Source organism: Suricata suricatta, chromosome 10 (genome assembly GCF_006229205.1).
Source record: "Suricata suricatta isolate VVHF042 chromosome 10, meerkat_22Aug2017_6uvM2_HiC, whole genome shotgun sequence".
Classification (NCBI taxonomy): Eukaryota; Metazoa; Chordata; class Mammalia; order Carnivora; family Herpestidae; genus Suricata; species Suricata suricatta.
Window position 1 is genome coordinate 100,604,706 of NC_043709.1, and position 26,970 is coordinate 100,631,675.

The 26,970-nt window shown below is 42.5% G+C and overlaps 1 protein-coding gene across 3 annotated transcripts in view; it reads right to left on the minus strand.

Annotated features, from left to right (window-relative positions):
* PRMT8 (protein arginine methyltransferase 8) overlaps positions 1-26,970 on the minus strand; it is a 98,349-nt gene that overhangs the window by 48,523 nt on the left and 22,856 nt on the right. For 2 of the 3 annotated variants that reach the window (XM_029954067.1, XM_029954065.1), the window contains exon 2: positions 8,384-8,569. In XM_029954067.1, coding sequence (XP_029809927.1) covers positions 8,384-8,569 — 186 coding nt within the window. Of the gene's footprint in view, positions 1-8,383; positions 8,570-8,708; positions 8,791-26,970 lie in introns of those variants that run through there. The other variant, XM_029954066.1, reaches the window with a different exon arrangement.

A 26,970-nucleotide genomic window follows, 5' to 3' on the forward strand; every position in this document is an offset into this window, starting at 1 on the left:
TTCTCATGGTTCTGGAGACTAGAAAGTCCAAGATCAAGATGTCAGCAGACCCATTGTCTGGTGAGACCTGCTTCATGGTTTGCAGATGATCATCTCTACCTTGTGTCCTCACATGGTGGAAAGCAAAGTGAAAAAGCAAGCCCTCCTGTATCTTTGTATTGTTTTAGGATTTCTGAATACCTTATAAATTTATTTTGGTGAGAAATGATAATAAATTTGGTGAGAAATGATAATAAATGATGCTACAGTGCATAACTATCTGTGGGAAAATAAGACTGGACCATAACCTCAAAGGATTTAAAACACTACTTAAGATCAAATAAGTATTTAAATATAGAGGGGAAAAAACAAACAAAAATAACCTTAGGAGAATTTTTAGGAGACTGTGTTAGTTTTCTATTGCTGCTGTAACAAATTACCAAAAACTTGGCAATTTAAAACAACATAGATTTGTTATCACACGGTCTGGAGGTCAGAAGTCTCATACAGGTCTCATGGACTTGTCAGGTATTGGCAGGGCTGTGTTCCTTTTAGAAGGTCTGAGACAGAATCCATTCCCTTGCCTTGTACAGCTTCGAGAAGCTACCTGCATTCTTTGGTTCATGGTTCCTTGCGCCTTCAGAGCCGGCAACTGCATCACTGTAACCTCTGCCTCCATTGTCCTCATATCTCATTCTCTAACTCTGACCTCACTCTCCTGCCTTCTTCTTTAACTTATTGAGACTCTTGTGTCATGTCTCCTCTTATAATGACACTAATCCCACTCATGAGTGCTCCACTTTCATGACCTACTTACCTCCCAAAGGCCCTATCTCCTAATACCAATATACTGGGAGTTAAGATTTCAACATATGAATACTGAGGGAACACATACAGTCCATGGCATTGTATTTTCATTATCACTCAGTTTCATTATTTTCTAATTTATATTGTTATTTCTTCTCTGATCCTGTTTTCAGTGCTGCTTAATTTCCAAATATTTAGAAATTTCCTAGATAATTTATTGTTTGGGGTTTCCAATTTCATTATTATCAAAATAACATACTCTGCATGATTTCATCTTTTGTAATGTATTGAGATTTGTTTATTGCCTGGCATATGATCTATCTTAGTGAATGTTTCAATGTGTATTTAAAAGAAGTGTGCATTCTTTAGCTTGAGAATGCAATGTTCTACAAAAGCCAATTAGGTCAAGTTATTTGCTTGTATTATTCGAATTTCTACATCTTACTAATTTTGAGTGTGTTTATTTGTTTTATCAATTATCAAGAGATAAGTGTTTAAAAAAATCTTTAACCATGGTTGGGGATTTGTATTTTTCTCCCTCTAGTTCTACATATTTTGCTTCATGTTTTTGATGCTCTGTGCACATATGTATGACAGTTTGGTAAGGTGTCACCTTGGCCGGGCAACTCTGCATTTCCAGAATTCTCTTTCTATGTCACCAGCTAAAGTGGGCCACAAAGAAGATTCTTATGAGATATGGAAGGTAAAAGAGAGGCAGAAATTATTTTGTAGTGCACACTTGTCAATGAGTATATGTTGACTCACTTTGTTGGCATGAAGCAGAAGCTGGGCCTTCTTCAGTTTCTTTGTCTCCTGGGCCAGGTGTATGTATTCAGCTCTGTGATAAAACACCCAGCCTCTATAGGATATGCTCACCACCAAGGCCAAAGGCAATAGAATGGACATGTATTTCAGTCTATCTTCATAGAGTTTAAGCTTGTGCTTATTGGTTCTAGCTACTCATGATCTCTCCCTATTTTACATTCATATTCCTTTCTGACTACCTGCCCTCTGGACTTCAAGCCCCAGCATCAGCTCAGACATGGAGACAACAGCTTTACACAATTACATGAGCCATGTATACACACAAATACATATACACATATATGTATGCATGTATGTATATATATGCATACATATATGTGTATATATATATCCTACTGGATCTACTTCCATGGTTGAACTCTGACTGGTACAGAATTTGGTACCAAGAATATCTCATGAATATAAGGATGTGTGCTCTGAATAAGTTTTGAGTTTTCTGGAAACTGATTAGAAAGGCACTAATGACCCTATTGCCATTGATAAGGAGGGCACTGGTGGTCAATAGCATAAATTGGCAAATGAGTTATTTAAATTTTACTTACATATCTCTAATAGAGTACCTATGGAAACCAGATTCTGGTTGACCAAGTATTTGCTACCTTAGAACACTTTAGTTAACATGAGAAGTATAATGGGTGGGTTAGTTGGTTGGTTGCTACTAACTGTTCTAAAAAATAACCGAGAGAAAGAAAATGACCTCAGAGGTTTAAATTCCCAGAAGTTCTATGACTTCACTGGGGGAAAACAAACACACAAATAAAGACATTTCATGTAGGTACAGGACCAAGATTTCTTCTTCTTTTTTTTTAAGTAGGTTCCATGCTGGGCATGGGGCTTAAACTCATGACCCTGAGATCAAGACCTGAGCTAAGGTCAAGAGTCAGATGCTCAACTGACTGAGCCACCCAAGGCCCCCACCAGAGCCACAATTTCTAAAACCTAAATCCAAAGTCTAATACTGCAAGTACCTGATTACAACACAAATTGCATTCCCATCCTTGCAAGGCCTCTTTTGTTAAAGTGAAGCATCTGTTGGGAAGGAACAGGATGCTGAAAATTGGAATTGGAACACATAGGCAACATAATGAAAGTGGGGCCTGAAGTTCCTAAATTACAGAATCTTCTTTGACAATAGAAGCATCTTCTACCCATGCCTGAAGGTGTTAGTTTTCCTTTCCCTGAAGAATCATATTGGCCTACCTTGAGGTAGTTGCTTGCAAGGTACTGCTGATTCTCCTCAGGACCTTTCCCTGCCCTCTTTGCTGCTAACCCTATAACAAGATTCAAGTCTAAACAAGCCCCATTGGGTGAGGTATAAAATGTGACTCATGAAGGGGTATGATACACCTAAAGAGCTACATTATATTTCCCACTTATATAGGGAATATGTATGTAGATGTGTATGAAAGCTGGGGGATCAGCATGGGAGGATAAAGTCGGATGAAGCCAAGTTTATCAATACAGGCTCATTAAGCAGAGATGTTGTATTCACTGTTTTAGCTTGAGGGATTTTGAATGTCCCTAACAGTTGATTTAGTTGGGTAGTTAAAACATGGACCCAGGGTTACCCCCCACTAAGTCAACTTTGAAATGATAGAGCTTTCTTGGTATGTTGAAGAGGAAGGTATCCAAAGGTTTAGAAGATTGAAATGTTAGAGTATATTTCTCATGTGAGGCCTACTCACCAAAGCCAGAGAACAGACCTTTTGCCACAGCTATGAAAAATAAGTTTGCAAGGGGAACCCAGCATCCTCGAAGACCTTGATGGTTGTTCTTTCCTACAGGTCAGAAATTTCAATGGGAACTGCCACCATCAAGCTTAAGTCCCTAAATGCATCAGGAATAATATCAGCCTGGGATTTGGGGGAGGCCTGGGTCATACCACAGCACTTTATCTTCATATATTAGGTGAGTGTAGTTATGGCAAAGAACTTTGAGCCTAAGCGGTATTCATAACAGTCTGACTTCAGAGATCTTGGTGTTGACCATAGGTCTCTAGAAAAGAGATCATAGTGTCTCTAGAAAATAAATAAATGGGAAACATACTCAATTCTTACTTGATCTGTGTAAGCAAAAAAATTATAGGTCCAGTAAACAGAGGTCTGTTTTGAATCACCAAAACCTAGAGTCATGCCCCTCAATTGATTTTCAGACTTGAGCCAGTTAACAGCCCCAGAAACCCTTGAATGAAGGAAAGGCTATATTCCCTGAAGAAAACCTCTGTTACATTGCCAAAAATGGATATTGTTAATATTTCTTCCTGTCTCCACCAAGAGGATCTGCAGCCATTACCACAGTACAAGGTGACTATATTGGAGAAAGGACAATAAACAAATTTTGGAGGATTATTGGACCCTACCTATGAACTAACACTAATTCCATGAGACCCATTAGTTTAGGACATTGATTCCAGGAGACCCACATCCCCAATTGTTTTCCTGTGCAGAAGACAGAGACAGATCTTGGAGAGTGACTGTGGATTATCATAAACATAATCAGGTGGATATTCCAAACGCAGTGGTTGTTTCAGATGTGGTTTTATTGCTTGAGAAAATCAATACAGAGGGTTGCTGGTTTGTTCTTGTTTTTATCAGTCTTAGAAATTGATCCATGTCTATTTCTTCAAATCATAGCTCCCATGCTTTTGAGTTCCCTAACCCAGAACGTCATTTAGCCTGTCTCAATTTCCCCAGCTGGAAAGTGGAATGATAACAGTACCTGCTTCATTGGGTTGTAGTGATGATTAAATAAATGTAGTAAATGTTACCAAAGTGTTAGCTCTGGTGGTTTGTAACACCATTTTCATACATGCAAGGAAACGGTTGAGGGTAAGGAGTAGTTAAGGAATGAAGGCAAAATAATGGCAATGTTTTTAGAGGTTTGTCATCATGGCCATAGTTGGAAGTCCTTAGTGCTTGCCCTGCTGGAATTAGAGACTGTCCCAGTACTTCCGCAGATTCTGTTGTTGCTAAAGAGGAGCTTCCCAGCTTCCCGCCTTTGATTCAATGCCTTCTGCCATTTCTTTGACCCCTTCTTCCCTCTAAGGCTCCAGACCACAGGAGTTAGGTCCAAAGGTACAAGTCCTGGGAGAAGAGTTGTGACTTAGCAAGGCTTCCCCTGCTTGACCCCCGAAAGAGAAGCTCTCTCCCCTTTCTCAGCCCCTCCTTTAATCATCCCTAGGAGAGAATAGCCCAAAGAAGTCTCCAGACATTTTATACAAGAGCACCGCTAGCTCTTCATTGAAAACAATTCCCAGCCCCAAGCTGTGGATGCCTTTGTCTCCCAGCTTCCCTGCCTATTAAACATATGACAGCACATTGACTAATTGCTGGGAAATAAGCCCCTGAAAAATCTATTTCAAAAGAACCTGCAGCAAGACTGTCAAAAGGAAAGAGTTGGCCAGGAGTGGGACAGGGACCCAGGGCTGGGGGCTGGGATCAGAGCCCCACTGGCAGGGAGTCTCTGTCTGCTGAGGAATGAAGCCCAGGGCCTACTGTCAACAATGCTGGGAGTTCAGAGCTGAGATTTGGGAGGTCATGGCCTTGGCCCCCTCCCCTCTGAGCAGAAGCCATAGTAGGTACACATCTGTCACTTCCTCTCCTGTTTACAATTCCATTACTCTCAGAGACACCTTGTAACAGAATGCCACAGTGTTCCTTCTGGAGGCTGAGAACAGAGTCATCTCTGGTTGGGCCCATGGAATGGAAGAATAGAAGTGTCCAGAAACACCACTTGCTGTGCTCTCCAGCCCCAAACAGTGCCCTCCCCCAAACTTGACACCTCTTGTTCATACATACAGACTAATCAAACCCAATCCATCCTGCACCATGTTCCTAAACACTCACTGATCACTATTAATCAGCAAGCTGGCCGTGCTGCTGCCCGCCCCTGTGAGCATCTTGTTAATGATGGGAGAAGACTGCCAAGTGGCCAGCTCGGCTCTGGATGGTGAGGTGTGGGTCTTGTCCAGACTGAGGAGGCAAAGGCTTCACCGCTAGCTGTCTGGCACAGAACAGAGATCCCTGGTCCTTGATAATGAGAAACAAGCAGGCCTCGTCTCTGCAAAGAACAATGTTAGGAGTCCATCCACATGCTCCCCTATCTTTTTTTTAAATACCAGATGATCTTGGAGACCAAATAGGGTGGAGGGAAACCTCAAGGGTGAAGGAAGCCTAGGTAGCCACCCTGACACTAAAGACCTCCGCATTTCCCCAATAGCCAGATGTAGAGATGGCCCGCAGCAGCAGCAGCAGCAGGAGGGATTTAAGTTAGTAGTATCAGCTGAGCTAAGGAAAGAAATGTTATGTATGAACTGAGAATTATTTACTCCATGTTTATTAGCTCAGTCTGGACTATGCTTATACTTGTCCATGTACACGTTTGGTTTTTCTATCTATACATGAAATCAAGGGAAGCTGGTACAGTATTTAATTCGATGATCCATGGTGTCTTCTCCCACTGGAGGTCACACTCTCCAATATGACCAGCCATGTGCTACCCAGGCATCACCTGAGTGATCAGATTAGCAGCCGTGTCAACAAACCTTTGCAAATCAGACAGTGTGTCAAGCCCTGGGTTAGAGGCAGGGGAAGCAATTCCTGAAGGAATTACAGAGGTTATTCATAGCACAGGAGAGCATATCCTAGGAGCCAGAGATGTGGCCCAGCAAGAGCACAGCCATTCAGAGGGAGGTGTCCCAGAAATCAGTCGCGGGAGGCTCCACTGGGGGAGTGGATCCTGAAGATGGGGAAGGACAGGCACCAGGTGCTGGTCATGATTAGCTGGTCTCGGTTGGAGGGAGGGTTCCAGGCAAACCCAAAGGGAGGCATTTTGGGGAACTAGCATCTCTTCCTAGGAATCTGCCTTGAAATAGGTGCCCATAGCCACACACCTGTTAGAATTTGTCACATGAATTAGGGACAGGGTGAACTCTTGAAGATGCCCCTTTTATGCCTCCCAGAACCCAGGGCGGGGCTCAGTGCACCATTTCATTCTGACCCACTACCCTGGGGAGCAGGATCAGGGAAGGTACAGCAGTTCACTTATCTGCCCAAAGATGACATCTGAGCCCCCAAGGGTGGCTCCGCTTCCCAGGCCTTCCTAGGCCAGGACCCCCAGAACACACACAGGGCCCAGTCTTCCTCCCCTGCAGGCCCAGGCCTAACACTTTTATGTGGACAGCAGTTCCTGGGAGGCCAAACCCTGAATCTTCCTGGAGTGAATGAGCCAAGTCCCTGAGTCTAGAATTAATTGAGGGACCCTTCATTCACTCTCTATCTCCACATGGAATTGCAAAGGAACCAGCCGGAAAAACGTCAAAGTTTCCAGAAAGAACAAAAGACCTGTTTTAAAGTCTCTATGGCATGGAAGTTCAGAATGAAGCCCCTGGGCCCCAGATGTGAAGGTTTCATGTCTAGCTCTGTCATTTATTAGCTTGTGACCTTGTAAGCAAAGAGAGTGAGGAATGTAATTGATCTGCATTCTTAAAGTCTTACATCCTCATGTATAAACTGGTGACAAATCTTCTTGTACCCTCAAGTTCATTATAATGAACTTGTTTTACTTCTATAAGTTGGTGGCTGGGTGGCATACAGGACAATGTGTCTTTTTTAAAAAAGAAGTTAGAACATAAACAAAAAGAGTAAATACTAAATAATAAAGATTTGGCTTATTTAATTACAAATAAATTGGGGACAAATAATAATACCAACTTCATAAAGCTGACCTGAGGAATAAATGAGCCAAGAATGTAAAATCACAGAACAACACCCAGAATGTTGTGATCACTCAAAAAAAGAAAAAAAAAGGAAAAAGTGCTGGTTATTGTTTTTAATCACTTGTCTGGCAATGATATTTTGATACAGGGAGGGTTTACAGAAGCAGCTGATAGAAACTTTGAGACTTATTTTGAAAATGCATTTACAAAGCTAGCAAAGCTTTTTTCCTTTTACAATATTTCTTCCTACTATAAGAGGATAATAGAAATATTTTCTTCATAGGGTTCTTAGGAGGATTAAATGAAATGATATGAATAATGTGCTTAGAGCAAGGCCTGGCACAGAGAAAACACCCAGTTCATGAGTAAACACTCCGCTGCCTGAGTGGCTTGGGAAAGTGCTGGAGGGGGTGGGGGTGGGGGGCTGACTCCAGCCAGGAAGCTTCTGATTGGAAGCCGCAACTAACATAAATCTTCCCTGTTATGGTACAAGGCAAGCATTTAGGCGCAAGAATTTCCTGAGAAATCAATCAGGGTGACAAACCTGGGCCAGGTCTCCAAGGATGCTTGCTGCATTTCCTCCTCTGGGGGTGCTCATTGGCCTAGGACCTAACGGTTCTTGTTCATGCCTGCCTAAAGACTGACACCATGGCCTCCAGAGGGTCCTCTCAGTCTCAGGACCTGAGCTGCAGAGCATCTGAGCTAGATGCTAGAGCCAGGACCTAGAGTACCCGGTCTGCCTCGATCACCCGGGCTTAGGGTCAAGAAGAGACACAGGTGCTGGACCACCACAAAACAAAGAAACCCTAAGTGCCCCTTGCTTTCTGGCTGAGAAACACACAGACACACACTTTCAGCTACTTACCTGCTCTGGGCCTGGCCCTGACCCTCTTCCAGAGAGGTTAGCAGGAGGGAGGGAGGGCCAGGGGTCTCGAGCCACTAGGAAAACCCACTTTAGGACAGCGGACAGATGAACACATTAGGCTGCCTCAGAGGACAGCAAAGAAACAGCAGGGCTGAGCTGCCTGATTCTGCCACCAGCTCCACACGGTTTACCTCGTGGATTCCAAAGTGGGCGTAGGAGTCGAAGTAATAATCTCTCGAGGTCATCTCCTCTGGGTTCAGCAGCTTGGACATCTTGCCCCGTCCTGGGCAGCTGGGTTGCGTGGACACATGATGGACACATTGCACAGGCTTGGGTGGGGCGACAGGCTGCGGGGGCTGTGGAGGGGCACTGTTCACCTGAGGGGAAGAGAAGGGATCTGGTGTCAGCAGTGGAGGCCAGGTCTTGCCCTCTGAGATGTACCCCCTCCTCCCCTCCCCTCCCTGAGCCCAGGGGCCCCAGTCTGCAACTGTAGCCACTTCTAAGGGGTGGACGGACCTTTCTGGAAGGCCCACTGAAGGCTGTGATTTGTGGAGAGGTGCCATGCTGAGGAGCCAAAAAGACGTCCATTTAACCCAATTCCTTCTCTTACTATTCAGGTGACCTGAGCCGACCCAGGCCTCAGTTTCCATATCTGCTAAATGAGAAAGACAATACTTTCCTTTATAAGTGAATAGCAAACACTCACTAACGTGCAAGGTGTATAGTGTCACATAGCATGGTGGCTGCAGCATAGATTCCAGAGCCTGTCTGTCGGAACTTGAACCCAGCTCTGCCATTTCCAAGCTATGCAAACTTAGGCAAAATTATTAGCCTCTCAGTGCCTTGGGTTCCCCATCTCTCAAAGGGGAATAAATTGATTCCCATCTCCTAGAGTCATCCTGAAGATTAGATAGTTGGTGTTTATGAAGGGCTTATAAAAACACCTAGCACATAATAGGTGTTTGTTAAACTGAGTCCCACCTACATGCTTAGAAGATGAGTCTTTGGGCTACTCCCCAGCAGGCAGCTCTTGCCCTGCTCCCCAGATGCAGGTCTCTTAGGCTCTGGGGTCTCACACCTCTTGTCTTCCCTCCTGGCTCCTGTACATTTTATTCTGAACTTGGGCAGAAGTTTGCTCTGAACTTGAATACCCATGCTGATGGTGGCCTTCTGCCTGCACATAACCAATCACTGCTTTTTCTGGGCTCCCAGCCCCACCATGCAGCCTGGCTCTATACCCTACTGCTGCTGCCAGTCACCAGCTAGCCCCTCCTCCTCCATAGGCTAAGGGGAGAAGTAGTTCAGGGAGCTTTGGGGCCCAGAAGAACCTTCTCTCCCTGGAGTATAGGAATCCAGGTGAGTGCAGCACAGCAAAGGCGTCAAAGCAGGGGAGAAGTTAAAAAAAAAAAAAGTAGTGAGGTGTTTGACTGGCTCAGTCAGTTGAATGTCCAACTCTTGATTTTGGCTCAAGCCATGATCCCAGAGTGTCTTGGGTTTGAGTCCCACCTCAGGCTCTGTGCTAATATTGGGATTCTGTGTCTCCCTTTCTCTCTACCCCTCCGCCCCCCTCCTCTGTCTCTCTCAAAAATAAAGTAAGTTAGCTTTATTAAAAAATAAATAGAAATAAAAAAATACTATCCAGTATTTGGTCTTCTGGGACTCCTGGATCCCAATCCTGCCTCTGCTAAAATTGAAAATAGATATTGAGTGGTAAGTATCATGGTAAATCTTATGGCCACACTGCCATGCCTTGAAACACAACCCTGCTGCTTGGTGGCTGACAAATGACCTTTGGACGTCATTTGTCATCACTGGGCCTCAGCCTCATTCTCCATAAAATAGAGATCATGGCAAAACTTATCTGAGAGAGTGGTCAATAACTTTGGATGAGTTCATGTATATGAAGCATTCAGAACACTGCCTGGACAATAGTAAACTCTATTCTTATTCTTATTTTTATTCTTATTCTTATTTCCATTCTTATTCTTCAGACTACATAAATATGTCCCTGCTTTGTGCTTCAATTTTCTCATTTGTGAGCTGAATCAGCTCAGACTCACTAATCTCCTTCCCAACAAGGGAAATAGGGAGGCCCTAGGACAGAGCAAGATCAAAAAACCCAAGTGACTCCATCTCTCCATCATGCTGTTCATAGAGCCCCACAACTGCTCCGTGTCCTGGGCTGGAAGAGAGTGAGCTCAGGGGAGTGTGATGGTCCCATTTTCCTGGTGTATCTAGGCTATAGCCTCTGGGAAATAAGCAGACTTCCCAGTTTAGCAACATCAGATTTGAGGTCGGCGAGATCCTGGCTGGCTGGCAGAGGCAATCGGGGCTGCTTCATTAGAATGCAGCAGGTGTGCCCACCCTCAGCTTGAGATGTTGGTCACGGTCTCTAGGAGGCTAAAAATAGACTGTGTCAATTGCATACTCCCGTGCTGGCTGCAGAGTCACCTCTAAAGCTAAAGAAGGCTCTGTGCATGAAACTGACCCCAATCTTGACTCTATTTAAATATATTAAAGAGAGAAAAATTCCTACCTGATCCAAGCAGCATGCATGGTAAGGGTCACAGGAGCCTCCTGCACCCTTTAGCTGCCATTCAACTCTGATTCAAAGTTTCCCTTTTCCATGAGGTCCATGAGATTTCATTTCTCAGCTGCCAATTTACAAAATGTCTACCATGCACCATGCATTGCATTCAAGAGGCAACGGGATGAGTGGATCTGGCGGCCTTTTACCTCAATGACTACAGATCATGAGGACAAAAAGGTGGCTGTGGCCCAGTTCTTGATCCCAAAGGTTGGTAGCCTAGCTCAACCTCTTCCAAAGGAGACTTGCACTCTGCCCATTAGCTTATTGGTGTGCCCTGTCCCAGGAGGCTAGGAATGGGGTGGGAAACAGCAGTGGCCCATGATCCCTAGGTATTCAGCTACCTGGGGATGTTGCATTTCATTCCATAAATACCTACTGAGCATTGACTGCAGCAAGGCACTGTGCAGGCCCTGTGGAGGAACAGACATATAGGAAGAGTGCCCTCAAAAGACTCTGCTTTCTGGTAGGAATTATAAGACTAGATGATGGAATAGTATTTGCTTTACAAGGGAAGCTTGAGCAAATTGTTGTGGGAGTTTCAAAGAGAGAAAATTCACTTCAATTTAAAGAATCAGAAGAGCTTGGGATATTTGGCAGTGGGGTAGGTGGGGAGACTTCTGAATGGATTTTGGTAGAAGATGGTGGGAGGGAATTCTGAGAGAAGGTAATGACTGAAACAAAAAGGTAAAGGGTCAGGAAAACAGCATACTTGTTTGAGGAGCAACTTGGCCAAAATAGTGGAAGATTCCATTGAAAAGAAATTAAGGCCAGACTAAGAGGTTTTAATTAAATACAAGACAATGGGAAGCTGTTGGTGGTTTGTAACCGGAGAGTTCTATGTTTGAACTCTACTTTAGGAAGATTAATGTGGTGGCAGTGTACAGGAGGGGCAAGGTGGAGAAATGACAAATCAAGGGACTGGGGATTGGGGAAGTATATGAACTTATGAGGCCATTTTCAAAGTTGGGTCAAGAAATAATGATAACCTGAACCATTGTTGTACTAGAGGGCCTACCTGCTAGAGAAATTGCAGAAATAGAATCTCTCAGAGTTGGCAGCTGATGAGATATGGGGGGAAAGAGAAACGTCTTAACCCAAGATGGCTTCTACATTTCAAGACTGGGTGACTAGCAAGATGGTGGCAACATTAACAGGAATGAGACAGTCAAAGGAAGAGCAGGTGGGGGGTGGGGATATAATGAATTTCCACTTGGATTTGTGAAATGTGAAATATCATTGAGTAATATAAGATGTCAGGCAAATAGAGAGTAGTGTAGTTCCAGTTAATAAATATCATAAATAAAATGGAAAGGCAAATGATAGGCTAAGAAGTACATTTCTAACATATATGAACAAAAACAAACATCCTTAATATGCAGAGAACTCTTATAAACCAATAAAGGGAAGGAAAACATCTTCCATTTAGCTTTGGACAAACGATCTTCCAGTCAATTTACATGAAACTAAACACAAAGGGTGCCTGGGTGGCTCATTCAATTGGGTGTCCAACTCCTGATTTCAGCTCAGGTCATGATCCCAGGGTTGTGGAATTGAGCCCCACATCAGACTCTACGCTGAGTTTGTAGCCTACTTGATTTTCTCTCTCTCTCTCATTCTCTCTAATAAATTTTAAGAAAAGAGAAGAAGGGGTACCTGGATGGCTCAGTTGGTTAAGCATCTAACTGGTGACTTCGGCTCAGGTCAGGATCTCGTGTTTGTGAGTTCAAGCCCTGCATTGGCCTCTTTGTGGACGGCACGGAGCCTCTTGGGATTCTGTCTCACTCTCTGTGCCTCAATCTCTCTAAAAACCAGGTATCTTCAAATTAAAACAAAAAGTTATCATTTTTAATTATCAAATAATTACCAGAAACTATTAAAACACTATATTTGGGGGTTTTTTAGTGTTTATTTTTGAGAGAAAGAGCATGAGAAGGGGAGGGGCAGAGAGAGAGAGAGAGGCAGACACAGAATCGGAAGCAGACCTCAGGCTCTGAGCTGTCAGCACAGAGCCCTACGCAGGGCTCAAACCCACGAGCCATGAGTTCATGACCTGAGCTGAAGTCGGACGCTTAACTGACTGAGTCACCCAGGGGCCCCAAAACACTGCATTTGTAAGAGCTGAAGAAAAATAGGTACTTTCATACAGTTCTAGAGAAGATTTTTTTCAAAGGCAGTTTTATAAAAATGCATTAAAAGTCTTTAAAAGCACAAATCTTTAAACCTAGTAATTACTTTTTTTGGAATACTTCCTAAGGAAAGACTCAGAATCATGGCAGACAACACAAAAATAAGAGTCAACCTAGAGATTCCACAAAACAAAACTGCTTACGTAAACTGTAGTACATCCACACAACAGAATGCAATACAGCGGCTTGTAATGTTGTGGGAGAGTGGTTAGTAAGGGAAATGTGACCACGATAAACCGTGGGCTGAGGAGAACAGTGGGAGGAGAATAGACAGTGTGATCACATTTTTAAAATTAAAACTTATTCATGCCTGTGTGTTAAGAGGAGAGACTCAAGGAAGATACTAGAATTATGGGCAATTATGACAGGATGTTGGATTATAAACAGTTAATTCTTTCCTTTCCTGTGCTTGTTTATACTTTCTAAAACATGTGCCATTAACACATACTACTTTTGAAAAGAGCAAAATGTAATAATATTGGCAAAAAAAAAAAACCCCACAAAACACATGATCCCAGACCTTTGGAAAGAAGCTGAGGCTGACATTCTGCATGGAAACCATCTACTAAGAGAAAGGCTAAGGGGTTCACTTGGGAGAGCCCCCCATGTGGGTTGTAGTAAAGGAGAAGAGAAGGTAGTAGAGCAGAATGAGGTTGGATCAAGGACAGAAGCCAGAAGCCTCCTTCTCTGAAGACCTTGAAGACACAGGGGACCTGGGGAGAGAGGCTTAGGGAAGAGCCACTTCTGTGACTTCCCCTCATCTGAGTATATGCAATCCGAGCATTGCACTCCAGTAACCAGTCAATGACATCAAAGCAAAGATGACCTCTATCTAGCCTCACTTATCCAGAAGGACACCAGACCTAGGAAGCTGTGCAGTCACTTCTAAAGCTGAAGAAAGCTCCATACATGAAGCTGACTCCAATCTTGACTCTATGTATAGGTATTAAGAAGAGAAAAAATCCTAGCTGGTGCAGGCAGCATACATGATCAGGTTCATAAGAGCCTCCTCACTCCTTAGCTCTGATTCTGAGGTTCCTTTTTCTAGGTTCCTAAGACTCTTTTGTCATCTGTGAACCTACAAAGTGTCTACTGTGCACCATGAATTGCATTCATGAGGGGAGGGGATGAATGGAATTGGGGGGACATCCACCTTGATAACCACAGGTGAGACAATAAAGACAAAGAAGTGATAATGGACCAGTCTCTAGGCCTAAAGGCTGTCAGCCTAGCTCAGTCTCTTACAGAGGGGACTTGCCCTATCCCATTATCTGATAGGTGTGCCCTGTCCCAGGAGGCTGGGAGTGGGAAACAGCAGTGGCCCATGATCTCTAGGCATTCAGCTACATGGGGGTGTTGCTTTACATCCCATAAATACTGACCAAACATCTGCTGCAACAAGGCACTGTGCAGGTCTTGTGAAAGAACAGAGATGCATACAAACCCTCTAGGTCCTCATATAGGAGCCAGTATAGGAATCCAGATATGTCTGTGGAAGCTATTAAAGTTCGTTGTACCTCAAAGAAAGGTCTTTTGGAGGCAGTCTGAAAATCCAGCCTTTGGCACATCTACCTACCTTCCAGGATCCTGGAAAGAATTGAGCAATGTAGGGAATGGGCCTTGGAGGACCATGCTGGGCTCTTTTAGGAAGTCAGAAGCCCTGACTCTTTCGTTGGACAACCAGAGGCTCTTGGGTGAAAGTAGTCTTCAAACCTCAAATCATTTTGTATATACTGGCTGAGAGAGCAGACTAGGGTTGGGAACCACAGAGGAAGACAGAGGCCAGACTGACTCCCAGCCTCAGCATCTCATTCTACTGCAGCTGTGACTGTCACAGCTCCAATTTTCTCCCTGTGCCCAAGTTCCTTCCCACTGGACGTTTGAACCCCTCTAGTCCTGCAGCATGCTCCAGCCCTGCCTGTTCTGATGTCTGGTGCTGGTAACCATTCCTGCATCACTGTCTCTATCCTAGACACAGTAGGATGCTTGATGCTGCAATGCATACAGCGAGCCCTGCCTTGCTTTCCTCCCTCCTCCCAAGGGCCTAGACTCAAGGCTCTGCTATTCGCAGAAGGTTTCCTAATGCTGACTGCCTTCCCAATCTGTCACCTGTCACTGTCAGGATTTGTGACTTTGTACTCTACTCTAAGTGCCAACTGCTGATTGGGACTCTTCAGACACTGTGATCTGCCTCCAGGCCTGGTCTTTCCCAGGGCATCTTCGGTAGTTTTTCTCCCCAGTTTGATCTTCCTAGACCACTCCATTCCACTGGGGTGAATGGGTCCAGGCCCTACTAAATGCTGAGATAAGATAAAGGGTTGGGGCACCTGGGTGGCTCAGTTGGTTAAACGTCTCACTTCTGCTTATGTCGTGATCTCATGGTTCGTGAGTTTGAGCCCTACATCGGGCTCTGCATTGACGGTGCTTGGAATTCTCTCACTCTCTCTCTCTCTGCCCCTCCCTGACTTGCACTTTCTTTCTCTCTCAAAATAAACTTAAAAAATATATAAAGTGTGGAAACATCAAAGCTGGAGGAAACACCAATGCTGTATAATCAAACGGAGGATAGCTTCTTGAAGAAGTGGTTTTTTAGTTGGTCCTCAAAGGGTGACTAAGATTTCTACAGGCAAGGGTAGGGATTCAGTGAGAGATTCCCCCTCCCATTTTTTTAACCTAACTCCATTTCCACCTGAAAATAAGGATAGGTGATGGGTGATGATAATGACAATGATCCCTAACATTGATTGAGGTCTCAGTGTGCACCAGCCACTGTGCCAAGCACTTTACAAAACACCATCTCTTAAAATACTCTTAATAACTGAATGAATGACTGAAATTTACAAAGAAACTGATGCTCAAAAAATTCAGTTGATTGCCTGAACCCAGAGCTAGGAAGTAATGGAGTCAGGATATGAACCATTATCTGTTGGACACCAGAGTTGATACTCTTGACACTGATGCTATGGTTAGCTCAGTTCAGTCACACCAAGCTTAACTGAGCTACTGCTAGGAGCCCTGTCCTCAGAAATGGGTAGCAAAGTAGCCCAGACTGGACGCCCAGTTCTAGGGAGACAAAGAAGGTCAACAGGCAATGACTAAAAAGAAGAAAATGCCTCCATGAAGGTAGGCACAGGCAAGTACCTCCCCAAGGGAACCGAATTCAAAAGGGAGCAAACAGTAAGTTCTATTTTATAGGAGAAGCTGAAGCCCATATAGGCAAAGGAATATGTCTAGGGTCACACAGGTAAATCCAGAACCAGAATCTCCAAGAAAAAAGAAAATGGGTGGAGAGGGGGTAGGAGAAAGAGGTCTTAAGAAAGGAGAGCAGATGAAAGAGATGAGGAGGGGGAAGCTAGGCAGCAGGGGTCAGAGAGAAGCCAGCACTTTCTGCACCAGGCAGCTGAAGCTAACCCAAGCCCATTGGGCTATAAATGGCTCTTATTGGCACCAACCCAAGCTGTAAAAACGATTTTCCTGAGAACAAGAGGCTAGAAGAGCCTCACTGGAAGAGCCAAATCCTGCTGTTTTCCAAATGTCAAGAGAGCTTTTTCTAACCTGAGTCGTCTGTCCTTAGCAGCAGCCTGCCTAGCCTGAAGTCCCATTAGGGGCAAGGTGGTGGGGCGGGAGTGGTGGGCAGACTGCAAAGAGTGGGTCACTGCAGGGTGGGTATTAGACGGTATAGGAGGTGGGGTGACTCCCTGGCCAGGTCTCACCACATCTCTCCCCAGATGCCTTTGTCTCCCTCCCATCTTCAAGCCCATGCTCACATCTGGCCCCTGTCCCAGGGTCACCCTCAGACCCTCACAACCTTTCTTCATCCTGATGTTTACTCACAAGACTGCCTAGAATGAGTTCTTCTAGCATCGTCTGTCTGCCTTTAGATAGGGACCAGAGCTTCAACTGAAGGGAGAACATTCTAATGGTAGAATGTCAGCAGCAGTAGGGCAAGCAAGGACTCTGGCAGGCATGTGGACCTCTCCTTTTCACACCAAAGATAACACCAAAAGTATATAGTTCTCATGTCTATCTTTGGCCAAAGACAATCCTGGTTCCACCCTCATATCTACCCATGTTCCCTATTATCTGGGCTGAAGATGGGTCCCAGTGAAGAAATGTCAAAGTCAGTGCTTTGCTAGAGTACATAGCCCCAAAGGAAGTGCTTTGCTAGAGTACATAGCCCCAGCTCACAGTTTCTCATCCTGGGAGTCATAAACCTGCTAGTCTGGGGGATGGGAAGAAACATCTAGATGTTGTTGGTACCACAAGACAGTGTTGTCTTCTTGTACATGACTCTCCAGGGTGCCTTGGTCTGTACATTTGTCAACAGTCACCTTCATGTCCCTCACTGGAGGTTCCTCTTTAAAGGCATAGACTTTCTCTAGACCCCCCCGGGTCAAGGCTAGGCACTGATGTTGCAGAGTGTCAGCTGCTGTCACCCACTGGGACCTTCCTGTTTTATGGTGTCCCTGACTATAACTGGGATCTTGGCAGAGCCCATCTTCATATGCTTTATTACTTTAGTCTCAAGTTCCCTTCTAAGACTGTTCTCCCTGGATTCGCTCTTCCTCAGGTCCTGCCACCCACTATTTTCAGTCCCCATTCTCCCACTAGGGGATGCCTTGTACTGGGGAACGTTGCCAGGAGTCCTGGAAGGGCGGTTGGATGAACCAGGGCTTACAGAGGGGTATATGGCAGTGGATCTCAATGTCTAGTTCCCAGACCACCAGCATCAGCATCTCCTGGGAACTTGTAAGAAATGCAAATTTTCAACCCTTACCAGAAACCACTGAATCATAATCTCTGTGGTAGAGTTTAGCAATCTGTTCCAACAAGCCTCCATGTGATTCTGATGTATTTCAGAGTTTGAGCTCCACTGGTCTAGAGTTGCATTTTCCCACATTGTATTCCACAGAATAGATACTCTTAGAAAAGGGAGTTTCATAGTCAAATAAGTTTGGACAAACAAGCTAAAGAGGTTTCCCCCTCCCCCCAGCTTTACTGAGATATAATTGACATATAATGTATAAGTTTTAAGTTACAACATAATGGTTCAGTATATGTATATATGAAAAGTGTAAAGAGATTTCTTAATTGCAATACTTTTAAATCTTTAATTTGCTAAAATGAATTGTGAATCCCCAAGAGGGAGTTAGGGTGTCTATTGCTACCAAATTTATGGCTGTGACATCCTTATTTTCTGAGAGATCTATAAACATCTCTAGAAATTAATGTTCTAAGGAAACCATCTGGGTGAGTCTGATTTAGGACAGTGTTTCTCTATTAAAATATGCACCAACCACCTTGGGATGCGTCTTGGGCCCTACCTCAGACCCATGCCATCAAAAGGGCTTTTCTCCCTCTGTCTCCTGGATCAGTAACTGCTGGAAAGGAATCTATTGGATTTGTTAGGTCTGACCTCAAAGCCAGTGGGGGTAAAACACAATAAGCTGCACATTTAACAAGTTCTCCCAGTGATGCCTATGAAATCCTGGTCCAGACAAAGCTGAGGACAGCTACTTTCCTTCTCCATTACTCTCTGAGCCCTAACGCAGCCCCCAGAGGCCAGCCTGGCACAGCCTTTGTGCCACTGTGATCCCCAGACAATGTCAAGGTCAGGCCAAGGACGCCTGGAAGAGAGGCAGTAGCTCCTACAGCAAAAGAGCTGGGATTGGTCGTGAGCTCTCTCACCTTCAGTCTAGGTGATCTTGGGCCAGTCATGATGTGGCTCAATGCAAAGGGCAATCCTTGGCAGCTGTGCACACTGTGTCTGCGTGCTTCCTATCAGCCCCCTGGCTGTCTCTTTGTGGTACAACAGCAGTGCCTGCTTCACGTCAAAATGGCATTGCACCCACACGGCACTCCCTCTGTCTCCTGGATCAGTAACTGCTGGGAGGGAATCTATTGGATTTGTTGGGCCTGACCTATTTTTTAAATAAACTAGGGCTGTTTTCCAGCTATTAGTCACTTTTCTCCCAAGCCTCCACATATTAAATTCTCTTCTTATATCCTCAGATATTTTGGCTGCAAGAGATGTCAGGTTAATTGGATGCTTGGCTCCTGGCTCTTCCTCCTTAATGGGCTTAAAGAGCAGACTTCCCTTTCTCTTCCTCCCTTTTCCCTCCCCAAGGCAACAGGAGCTTTTTTCTTTCCTTTGACTTGAAAGAGGTCACCAAGCACTTGGCTTTCCTCTCCACTTTCCTGTACAGGTAAATGTGCAGAAAGACACAACCAATGTCCTCACACCCTCACCTTGCCCAGAGTTGGACTAAGCTGTAGTCTCATATTTGGGTCAGATCATCCCTATTAAACCTAAAACTGGTTTGTGGGTCTCCACCCCAGGTTGGGTCATCTATAGAGGCAAAGAGTATAAGGCAGAGTGTGTACAGATAGTACATCTGTGGGTTCTAGTCTTGGGTCTTTCTTGTCCTATTTGGGTTATTATGCAAAAGCAATTTAACCTTTCCTACTCTCAGTTTTTTTTTCTGTCAAATGACAACAATTATGTGTCCTGCTTCCTTCACGAACCTACTATGATGACTAAAAGATGCTGAGTGTGTAAATATTCGGAGGAAATTCTAACGTGCAGTAAGGGTGTATGACACTTCCATCTGTGGCAATCTGAATCTATGCCTTTATGCTATTTTTAGATGTTCTCTGGGCTCTACTCTGGCACTAAACACAGTGGCTTTGGCTACGCTTAGCATTCTGTTCTTCTGCCTGCCTGACTCTGGTCCTCTCCCTCCACACTGTCCACTCACTAGGCTCTGTTCTGCCCCCCTTCCTAGGAGCTTCCTGAGTATTATGTAATTGCTATCTTTAGGAACAAGGCCATCGTGGAAAATAAGTCATTTTTTCCAGTCCCTGACACCTGGTCTCTTCTACTCCTATTCTGAACTCATATGGCATCTGTTGGCTGAAGCTACTGGTTACATTTTGTTGATAAATGGTCTCACAATTGTAGGTGTTGCTTCTCCAACCAAGAAGTAAATTCCCCCAGACCAGTAACCATATCTGCTGTATTACTGTTTCTCCTTTAATACTTGGCACAGAGCTGGGGCTCAATAGAGATGTGTTGCTTACAGTATCCTTATACACTTCAATTGGGTCAACGTTGCCCTTCATAAATATATTATGAAAGTGGAGTAAAGGAGGCTCTTCCCACTGTGTAATCAGAGAGCTTTCAGTCCCCTTGAAAGGGTGGAGAGATGGCAGGAAGAAAGACAAAACTGAAAAAAATAATTATCAGAATCTTAATAATACTCAATACTCCTCAGAAGGTTCAGTGGTACTCCAAGTACCTTTATTAAGAAGTGTCTTATCTCCTGAGATTTCTAGAAGAAAATATCTTGCAAATACAGAATGAATTTAATAAGCACCCATAATTTCATCTGTACAGACTATAAATGGCTTCAAGTACAGATTCAAGCATATTTGTTAGACATTTTCCAAACAATCTCTTCACACCAAGTAGTTCAAGGCCAGAACTGCAAGTAATGATACTGTGCCTCAAGGAAGCTGACAGCTTTAGCCCATACAGCAACTCCAGAGCTGACCCTCATAGAGCCTTAGGCCTCATCATTGGCCATAAAGCTGATGGCTGAAGAAAAGTGAGCTACAGAGTCATACATCAGAAAGAAAATCACACGTTGTTTATCAAGACCACAGTCACACCATCTAGATTCTCATCTGGTTTCCATGGACTCCTCTAGATACTTTCCATCTAGTTACAGCAAACCCATTTGCTTCAAATAAAGGTATTTCCACCCATATCCTTAACAGAAATAACTGACTCCTTTAATCAGAGATTCTGGTACAAGTTTGCCCAGAAAATTCTGACATTTCAGGTAGAAAGAGAACAATATCAGCTATCTGGTATATATTTGGCCACTCCTCCAAAGGTGGCCTCAAATTAGCCAATGACAGATTTCAGTAATCTGGATTTTTAAAAGCCTTCCCAGACAATGCCCACGATCAGTTAAAATGTCAGACAAGACATAAGAAATAACAGTTTTTAAGACATTGAACATCAGGCAATGAAAAAATATATCCCTGAGATGGCAAACCACAAAGATGAATCCTATAATGACCTAGTGGGAGTATCCAAGCTATAGTGTAGGCAGTGGGAACCCTGCTGGGAATCTGTACTAGTGGAAGAGACAGAGGCAGGACTCTGGAGATAGCAGGGCTCTGAGAGTTTGCACGGCAAAATACTGGAGTGTAGAAGACTATGAGGGGTAAAGGGCTTTGGTGATCTGGAAGAACCCCCTCAAGCCTTCAGCTGAGATGGATCAAACCATGCATGTGAAGAAACTACTGATGCTAGGGGGAACATTACTGAGAAGACAGAGGTACTGATTTATGGTTCTCACACAGGGGGAGGAATACCTCTTGCCCACTTAGGCCAGAGTGGAAAACTTCATAATTCATGAATATACAGAAGAGGTTATTTTCCCCTTAGTGGTGGAAATTAGCCCTAGACTAAAGACTGCTTTAATATCCACCCCCACAAAACAAAGCTTAAAATCAAGACATGAAAGGGTTAAACTGTTCAAGTAATTTAACCATATCACAGAACAAAGCCTAGAAATACAATATATCAAAAAAATGTCCAACAATGTCCCAAGGTCTGGATTACATAATGTCTGGTATTCAGTCAAAAATTATCAGTCTTGCCAAAGAAGTGAGAAAAAACTACCTATAATGAGGAGAAAAACCAATCACAATAAACCAACCCAGAAAAGACAGAGGTGACAGAACCGGTAGACAATGTCATTAAACTTGTTATTGTAACTATTTCATATGTCCAAGAAACTGGATGAAAAATTAAACTTGATAAGCAGAGACATGAAAGATAGAAAATTTACTCAAACTGAACTTCTAGACATAAAAATTATATGTGATGAAAATTACACTGGATTAGATTAGTAGCAGAATAGATATTACAGAAAAAAAATATTAGTGAACCTGACACAGAACAATAAAAACTACCCAAAATAAAACAGGAAAAAAAGAAAAAAGACTTAAAATAAGTTAAACAGAATGAAATCCCGACACAACATGGATGCATCTTTGCAGCAACATGGATGGAGCTAGAGGGTATAATGCTGAGTGGAATAAGAGAGGCAGAGAAAGACAAATACCACATGATCTCACTCATATGTGGAAGTTAAGAAACAAAACAAATGAACAAACAAAAGGAAAAATGAGAACAACAACAACAAAAGCCAGAGTCTTACATACAGAGAACAAACTGGTGGTTATCAGAGGGGAGGTGGGTGAGGGTGGGGGAAATAAGTGAGGGGACCACAGGGTACAGTTATCTTGATAAGCACTGAGAAATATATGAAATTTTTGAACCATTGTATGTTCACTTGAAACTAATATAACACTGTGTGTTAATTATACTAGAATAATAGTTTTTAAGAAGTTTGACAGATCATCAGTGAGCTGTGGAACAACTTCAGATGTCCTAGCACATACGTGATTGTAGTACCCAAGAAAGGGGAAACAGAAAAATGGTTAAAGAAATATTGGAATGATGGCTGAAATTTTCCAAATAACAAAAACCATAAATTTGCAGATCCCAAAAGCTCAACCATCCCTGAGGAAAAGAAATATGAGGTAGAAAATCTACACCAAGGTACATCATAATCAAATTGCTTAAAACCAATGATAAATAGAAAATAGCAGCCTGAAAGAGGGAAAGAGATGTTATACACAGAGCAAAGAAAATAATGACAGCCAATTTAAAAGTGCTTATAAGTAACAACACAGCCCAGAAGACAAAACAGAAACATCATTAAAGTACTGAAAAGAAAATAGAAAATTTTATCAACTTAGAATTCTATACCCATGGAAAATATCTTTAAAAATAAAGGCAACATAAAGACTTTCTGAGACTTCAAAAAGCCAAAAGATTTCATTATCCTCAGGCCAACACTATAAGAGATGTTAAAGGACATTCTTTGGGCAGGTGGAAAATGATATCAGATAGAAAATTGAAACTATGCCAAGAACAAAGTGCTCTGAAAATGGGTAAATATAAAAGAAACTTTTTAAAAATTCTTTGAATGTCTTTAAAAGATCATTGACTGAAGTGGCTCCTGGGTGGCTCAGTTGGTTAAGTGACCAACATTCAGCTCAGGTCATGATCTCACAGTTCATGGATTTGAGCCCTATGTTGGGCTCTGTGCTGACAGCTCAGAGCCTGGAGCCTGCTTCAGTGTCTGTGTCTCCCTCTCTCTCTGCCCCTCCCCCTCAAAAACAAACATTAACAATTTTTAAATAAAATAATTTTTTAAAAAGATTATTGACTTTAAAATTTAAAAAAAAACATGTCTTACAGTATTTATAACATGCATAGAAATAAAATTATGATAGCAATAGCACAAAGGCCAGAAGGGGAAGAATATAAATGTTCTATTATAAGATTCTTATAATATATGTGAGGTACTATAGTATTACTTGAAGACAGACTATGATAAATTAAATATGTATACTACAAACTCTAGAGCAGCCACTTTATAGAAGCACAAAAAGGTTTAGACAATAAACCAGTAAAAGGGTATAAAATGAGATCATACTCAAGTATTACCCCTCTCAAAAGGTTAAAATGAGGGTGAGGGTAATAAGGAACAGATAAAACATATAGAAACAAATAGCAAGGTGGTAGATTTGAACCCAATAATATCAATAATTATGTTAAATGTAAATGGTCTAAACACCTCAATTAAAAAGCAAAGGTTGTCATATTAGATTTAAACACACCCTATTTGAAACTTACTTAGAACATAAAGTAAAAGGATAAAAAAAGGCATACCATGTTAATTCTAATGAAAGGAAAGCTAAAGTAGCTATATTAATATAAGAAAAAATAGAAATAACAGCAAATAATATCATGAAAAATGAGGATATTTTCATGATTAAGATCAGTTCATAAAAAGGATATAATTTCAAATGCATATTCATCTACTAAAAGATATGCTAAGTGTATGAAGCAAAACCCAATAGAACCAATTATTAATAAAATGGAAATTGAAACTACAATGAGATACTATTTGTAATCATTAGAAGGGCTAATACTTTTTTATTTATTTAAATGTGTATTTACTTATTTTGAGAGAGATAGAGAGAAATGGAGAGAGAGAGAGAGAGAATATGAGAGGGGTAGAGGGAGAGAGAGAATCCCAAACAGGCTCTGCACTGCTAGCACAGAGCCCAATGTGGCTCTCGAACTCACAAACTGTGAGATCATGACCTGAGCCAAAATCAAGAGTTGGATGCTTAACCAACTGGGCCACTCAGGCACCCCAGGAGAGGTAATATTTATTTAAAAATAAAGAAAGAAAATTAAAATAATAAGTGTAGGTGAAGATGTGGAGAAATTGGAACCCTTGTGTTCTGTTAGTGGGAAGTAAAATGATGTAGCCACTATGGAAAAGAGAAAAGAGCATGGCACTTCCTCAGAAAATTAAAAATAAAATTACCATATGATCCAGCTATTCCACTTATAGGTACATACTTAAAAGAATTGAGAGCAGTGTCTTGAAGACATAGTTGTACATCTATATTCATAGAAGTATTATTGATAAAGTGAAAACATGAAAGTAACCCAAGTGTCCACCAATGAACAAATGACCAAATGAATGAATGAGTGAATGAATAAGCAAAATGTGATCTACACATAAAGTGGAATATCGTTCGGCATTAAAGAGAAAGGGAATGGAGCAACTGGGTGGCTCAGTCGGTTAAGCATCTGACTTCAGCTCGGGTCAAGATCTCACGGTCAGGGAGTTTGAGACCCACATCCAGCTCTGTGCTGACAGCTTAGAGCCTGGAGCCTGCTTCAGATTCTGTGTCTCCCCCCTCTCTGCTCCTTTCCTGCTTGAGCTCTGTCTCTCAAAAATTAATAAGTGTTAAAAATTTTAATAAATAAAAAGAAAGGGAATTCTGACAGTTACTATAACACGGATGAATTTGAAGCCTTTATGCTAAGGGAAATAAGCCAGTCACAAGAAGACAAATACTATATGACTCTATCTATATAAGGTACTCAAGAGTGGTCAAAACCATAGACACAGAAAGTAGAACGGTGATTGCCAGGGGATGGAAGGGGAGGGGGAAATGGGGAGTTACTGTTTCATGGGTATAGAGTCAGTTTTGCAAGATAAAAAGAGTACTAGAGGTGAACAGGACTGATGTTTGCACAACAGTGTGAATTTACCTAATACTACTGAGCTGTACACTTATAAATGGTTAGTATAGTTAAGTTTTATATGATGTGATATGGGTTTAATACAAACATAAGCATTTAGTCATCAAATTAACACCTTAGTGTAAAGTCACTCATCAGGTCTCATCATTCCTGAAAGGAGAAAGAAAGTACATTTTAATAATGATAAGAAAAACAAAGTTACAGTAATCAAAACAGTGTGATACTGGCACAAAAAACAGAAACATAAGTCAATGGAGCAGTGTCGGGGCCACCAAGTTTTCTGTCTGCCTCAGGCAAGGATTATCACTCTCCGGAGAGTGAACCAGCAAACAAGATTTGCATCTAGAGGCTGGAGACTGCCATTTCCTGGTCAAAATAACTTTGGCGTCTGTCATGCTGGGCCAGACTGGAGTGGCCAAGGTGCACAAAAGATCAAAACTGTATTTTGGATTATTCAGTGCTAACTTCCCCCTTTCCCAGCATTGCTGAGGCAAATCTGGGCATTTCTTTTGATATTCATTTGACTCTGTTTACCTGGTAACTGACCTCAGTCAGCTGCTTTGTTTTCCCGCCTTGAAACCTTTATAAGAGACAGTTTTCTGAATAAAGCTCTCTCTTTCGCCTGATCGGAAACTGTGAGTGCTGTCTTTACTCTCTGCATCTCCCTCTCCTGCCCCCTTTTTCTCTCCCTCCCTCAGGAAAAGAACCCGCGAGGATTCTCCGCCCTGCCAGTGGGGGCGGACGAAACAGGTACCTCCGAACGCCTGGACGAGCACACTGGACCCGGCCACCGGGATAAGACAATTGGCGCCTCAACGCGGGGCTCAGTGAAGGAACGCGACCCTGAGTCCGGGTTAAGACAGAGCAGAATAGAGAACCCAGAAATAAACCCATGCTTATATGACCCATTAATCTACAACAAAGGAAGCAAGAATATACACTGAGGGAAAGACAGTCTCTTCAAGAAATGGTGCTGGGGAAAACTAGTCAGCTACATGCAAAAGAATAAAACTGGACCACTTTGTTACACCACAGATGAAAATAAACTCAAAATGAATTAAAGACCTAAAAGGGAGACATGAAATGATAAAACTCCTAGAAGAAAACATAAACAATATCTCTGAGATCAGCCTTAGCAACATACTAGACACATCTTCTCAGACAAAGGAAATAAACTATTGGGATTACATCAAAATAAAGAACTTTTGCAATGGCCAAGGGAAGCATCAGCAAATCAAAAAGGCAATCTATTGAATGGAAGAATATATTTACAAATGATATAGCCAATAAGGGGTTAATATCCAAAAAATATAAAGAATTTATACAACTCAACATCAAAACAAAACAACAAATAATCTAATTTAAGAATGGGCAAAGGGACTGAGTAGACATTTTTCCAAAGGAGATATATAGTTGGCCAATAGTCACATGAAAAGATGTTCAGCATCATTAATCATCAGAGAAATGCAAATCAAAACCAAAATGAGGTACCACCTTATACTTGTTAGAATGGCTCCTATCAAAAAGACAAGAATTACAACTGTTAAAAAGGACATGGAGAAAAGGCAACCCTCATGTGCTGTTGGTGGGGACTCAATCACTGTGGTAAATCGCAGAGTAGCTTCTTAAAAAAATAAAAGTAGAAATACCAAAAGATCTAGCAATTCCACTACTGAGTATTTACCCAAAGAAACCAAAAACAGTATTTGCAAAGATATATGTACCTCTATGTTTATTGCAGCATTATTTATAATAGCCAAGTTATGAAAGCAACCCAAGTGTCCATCC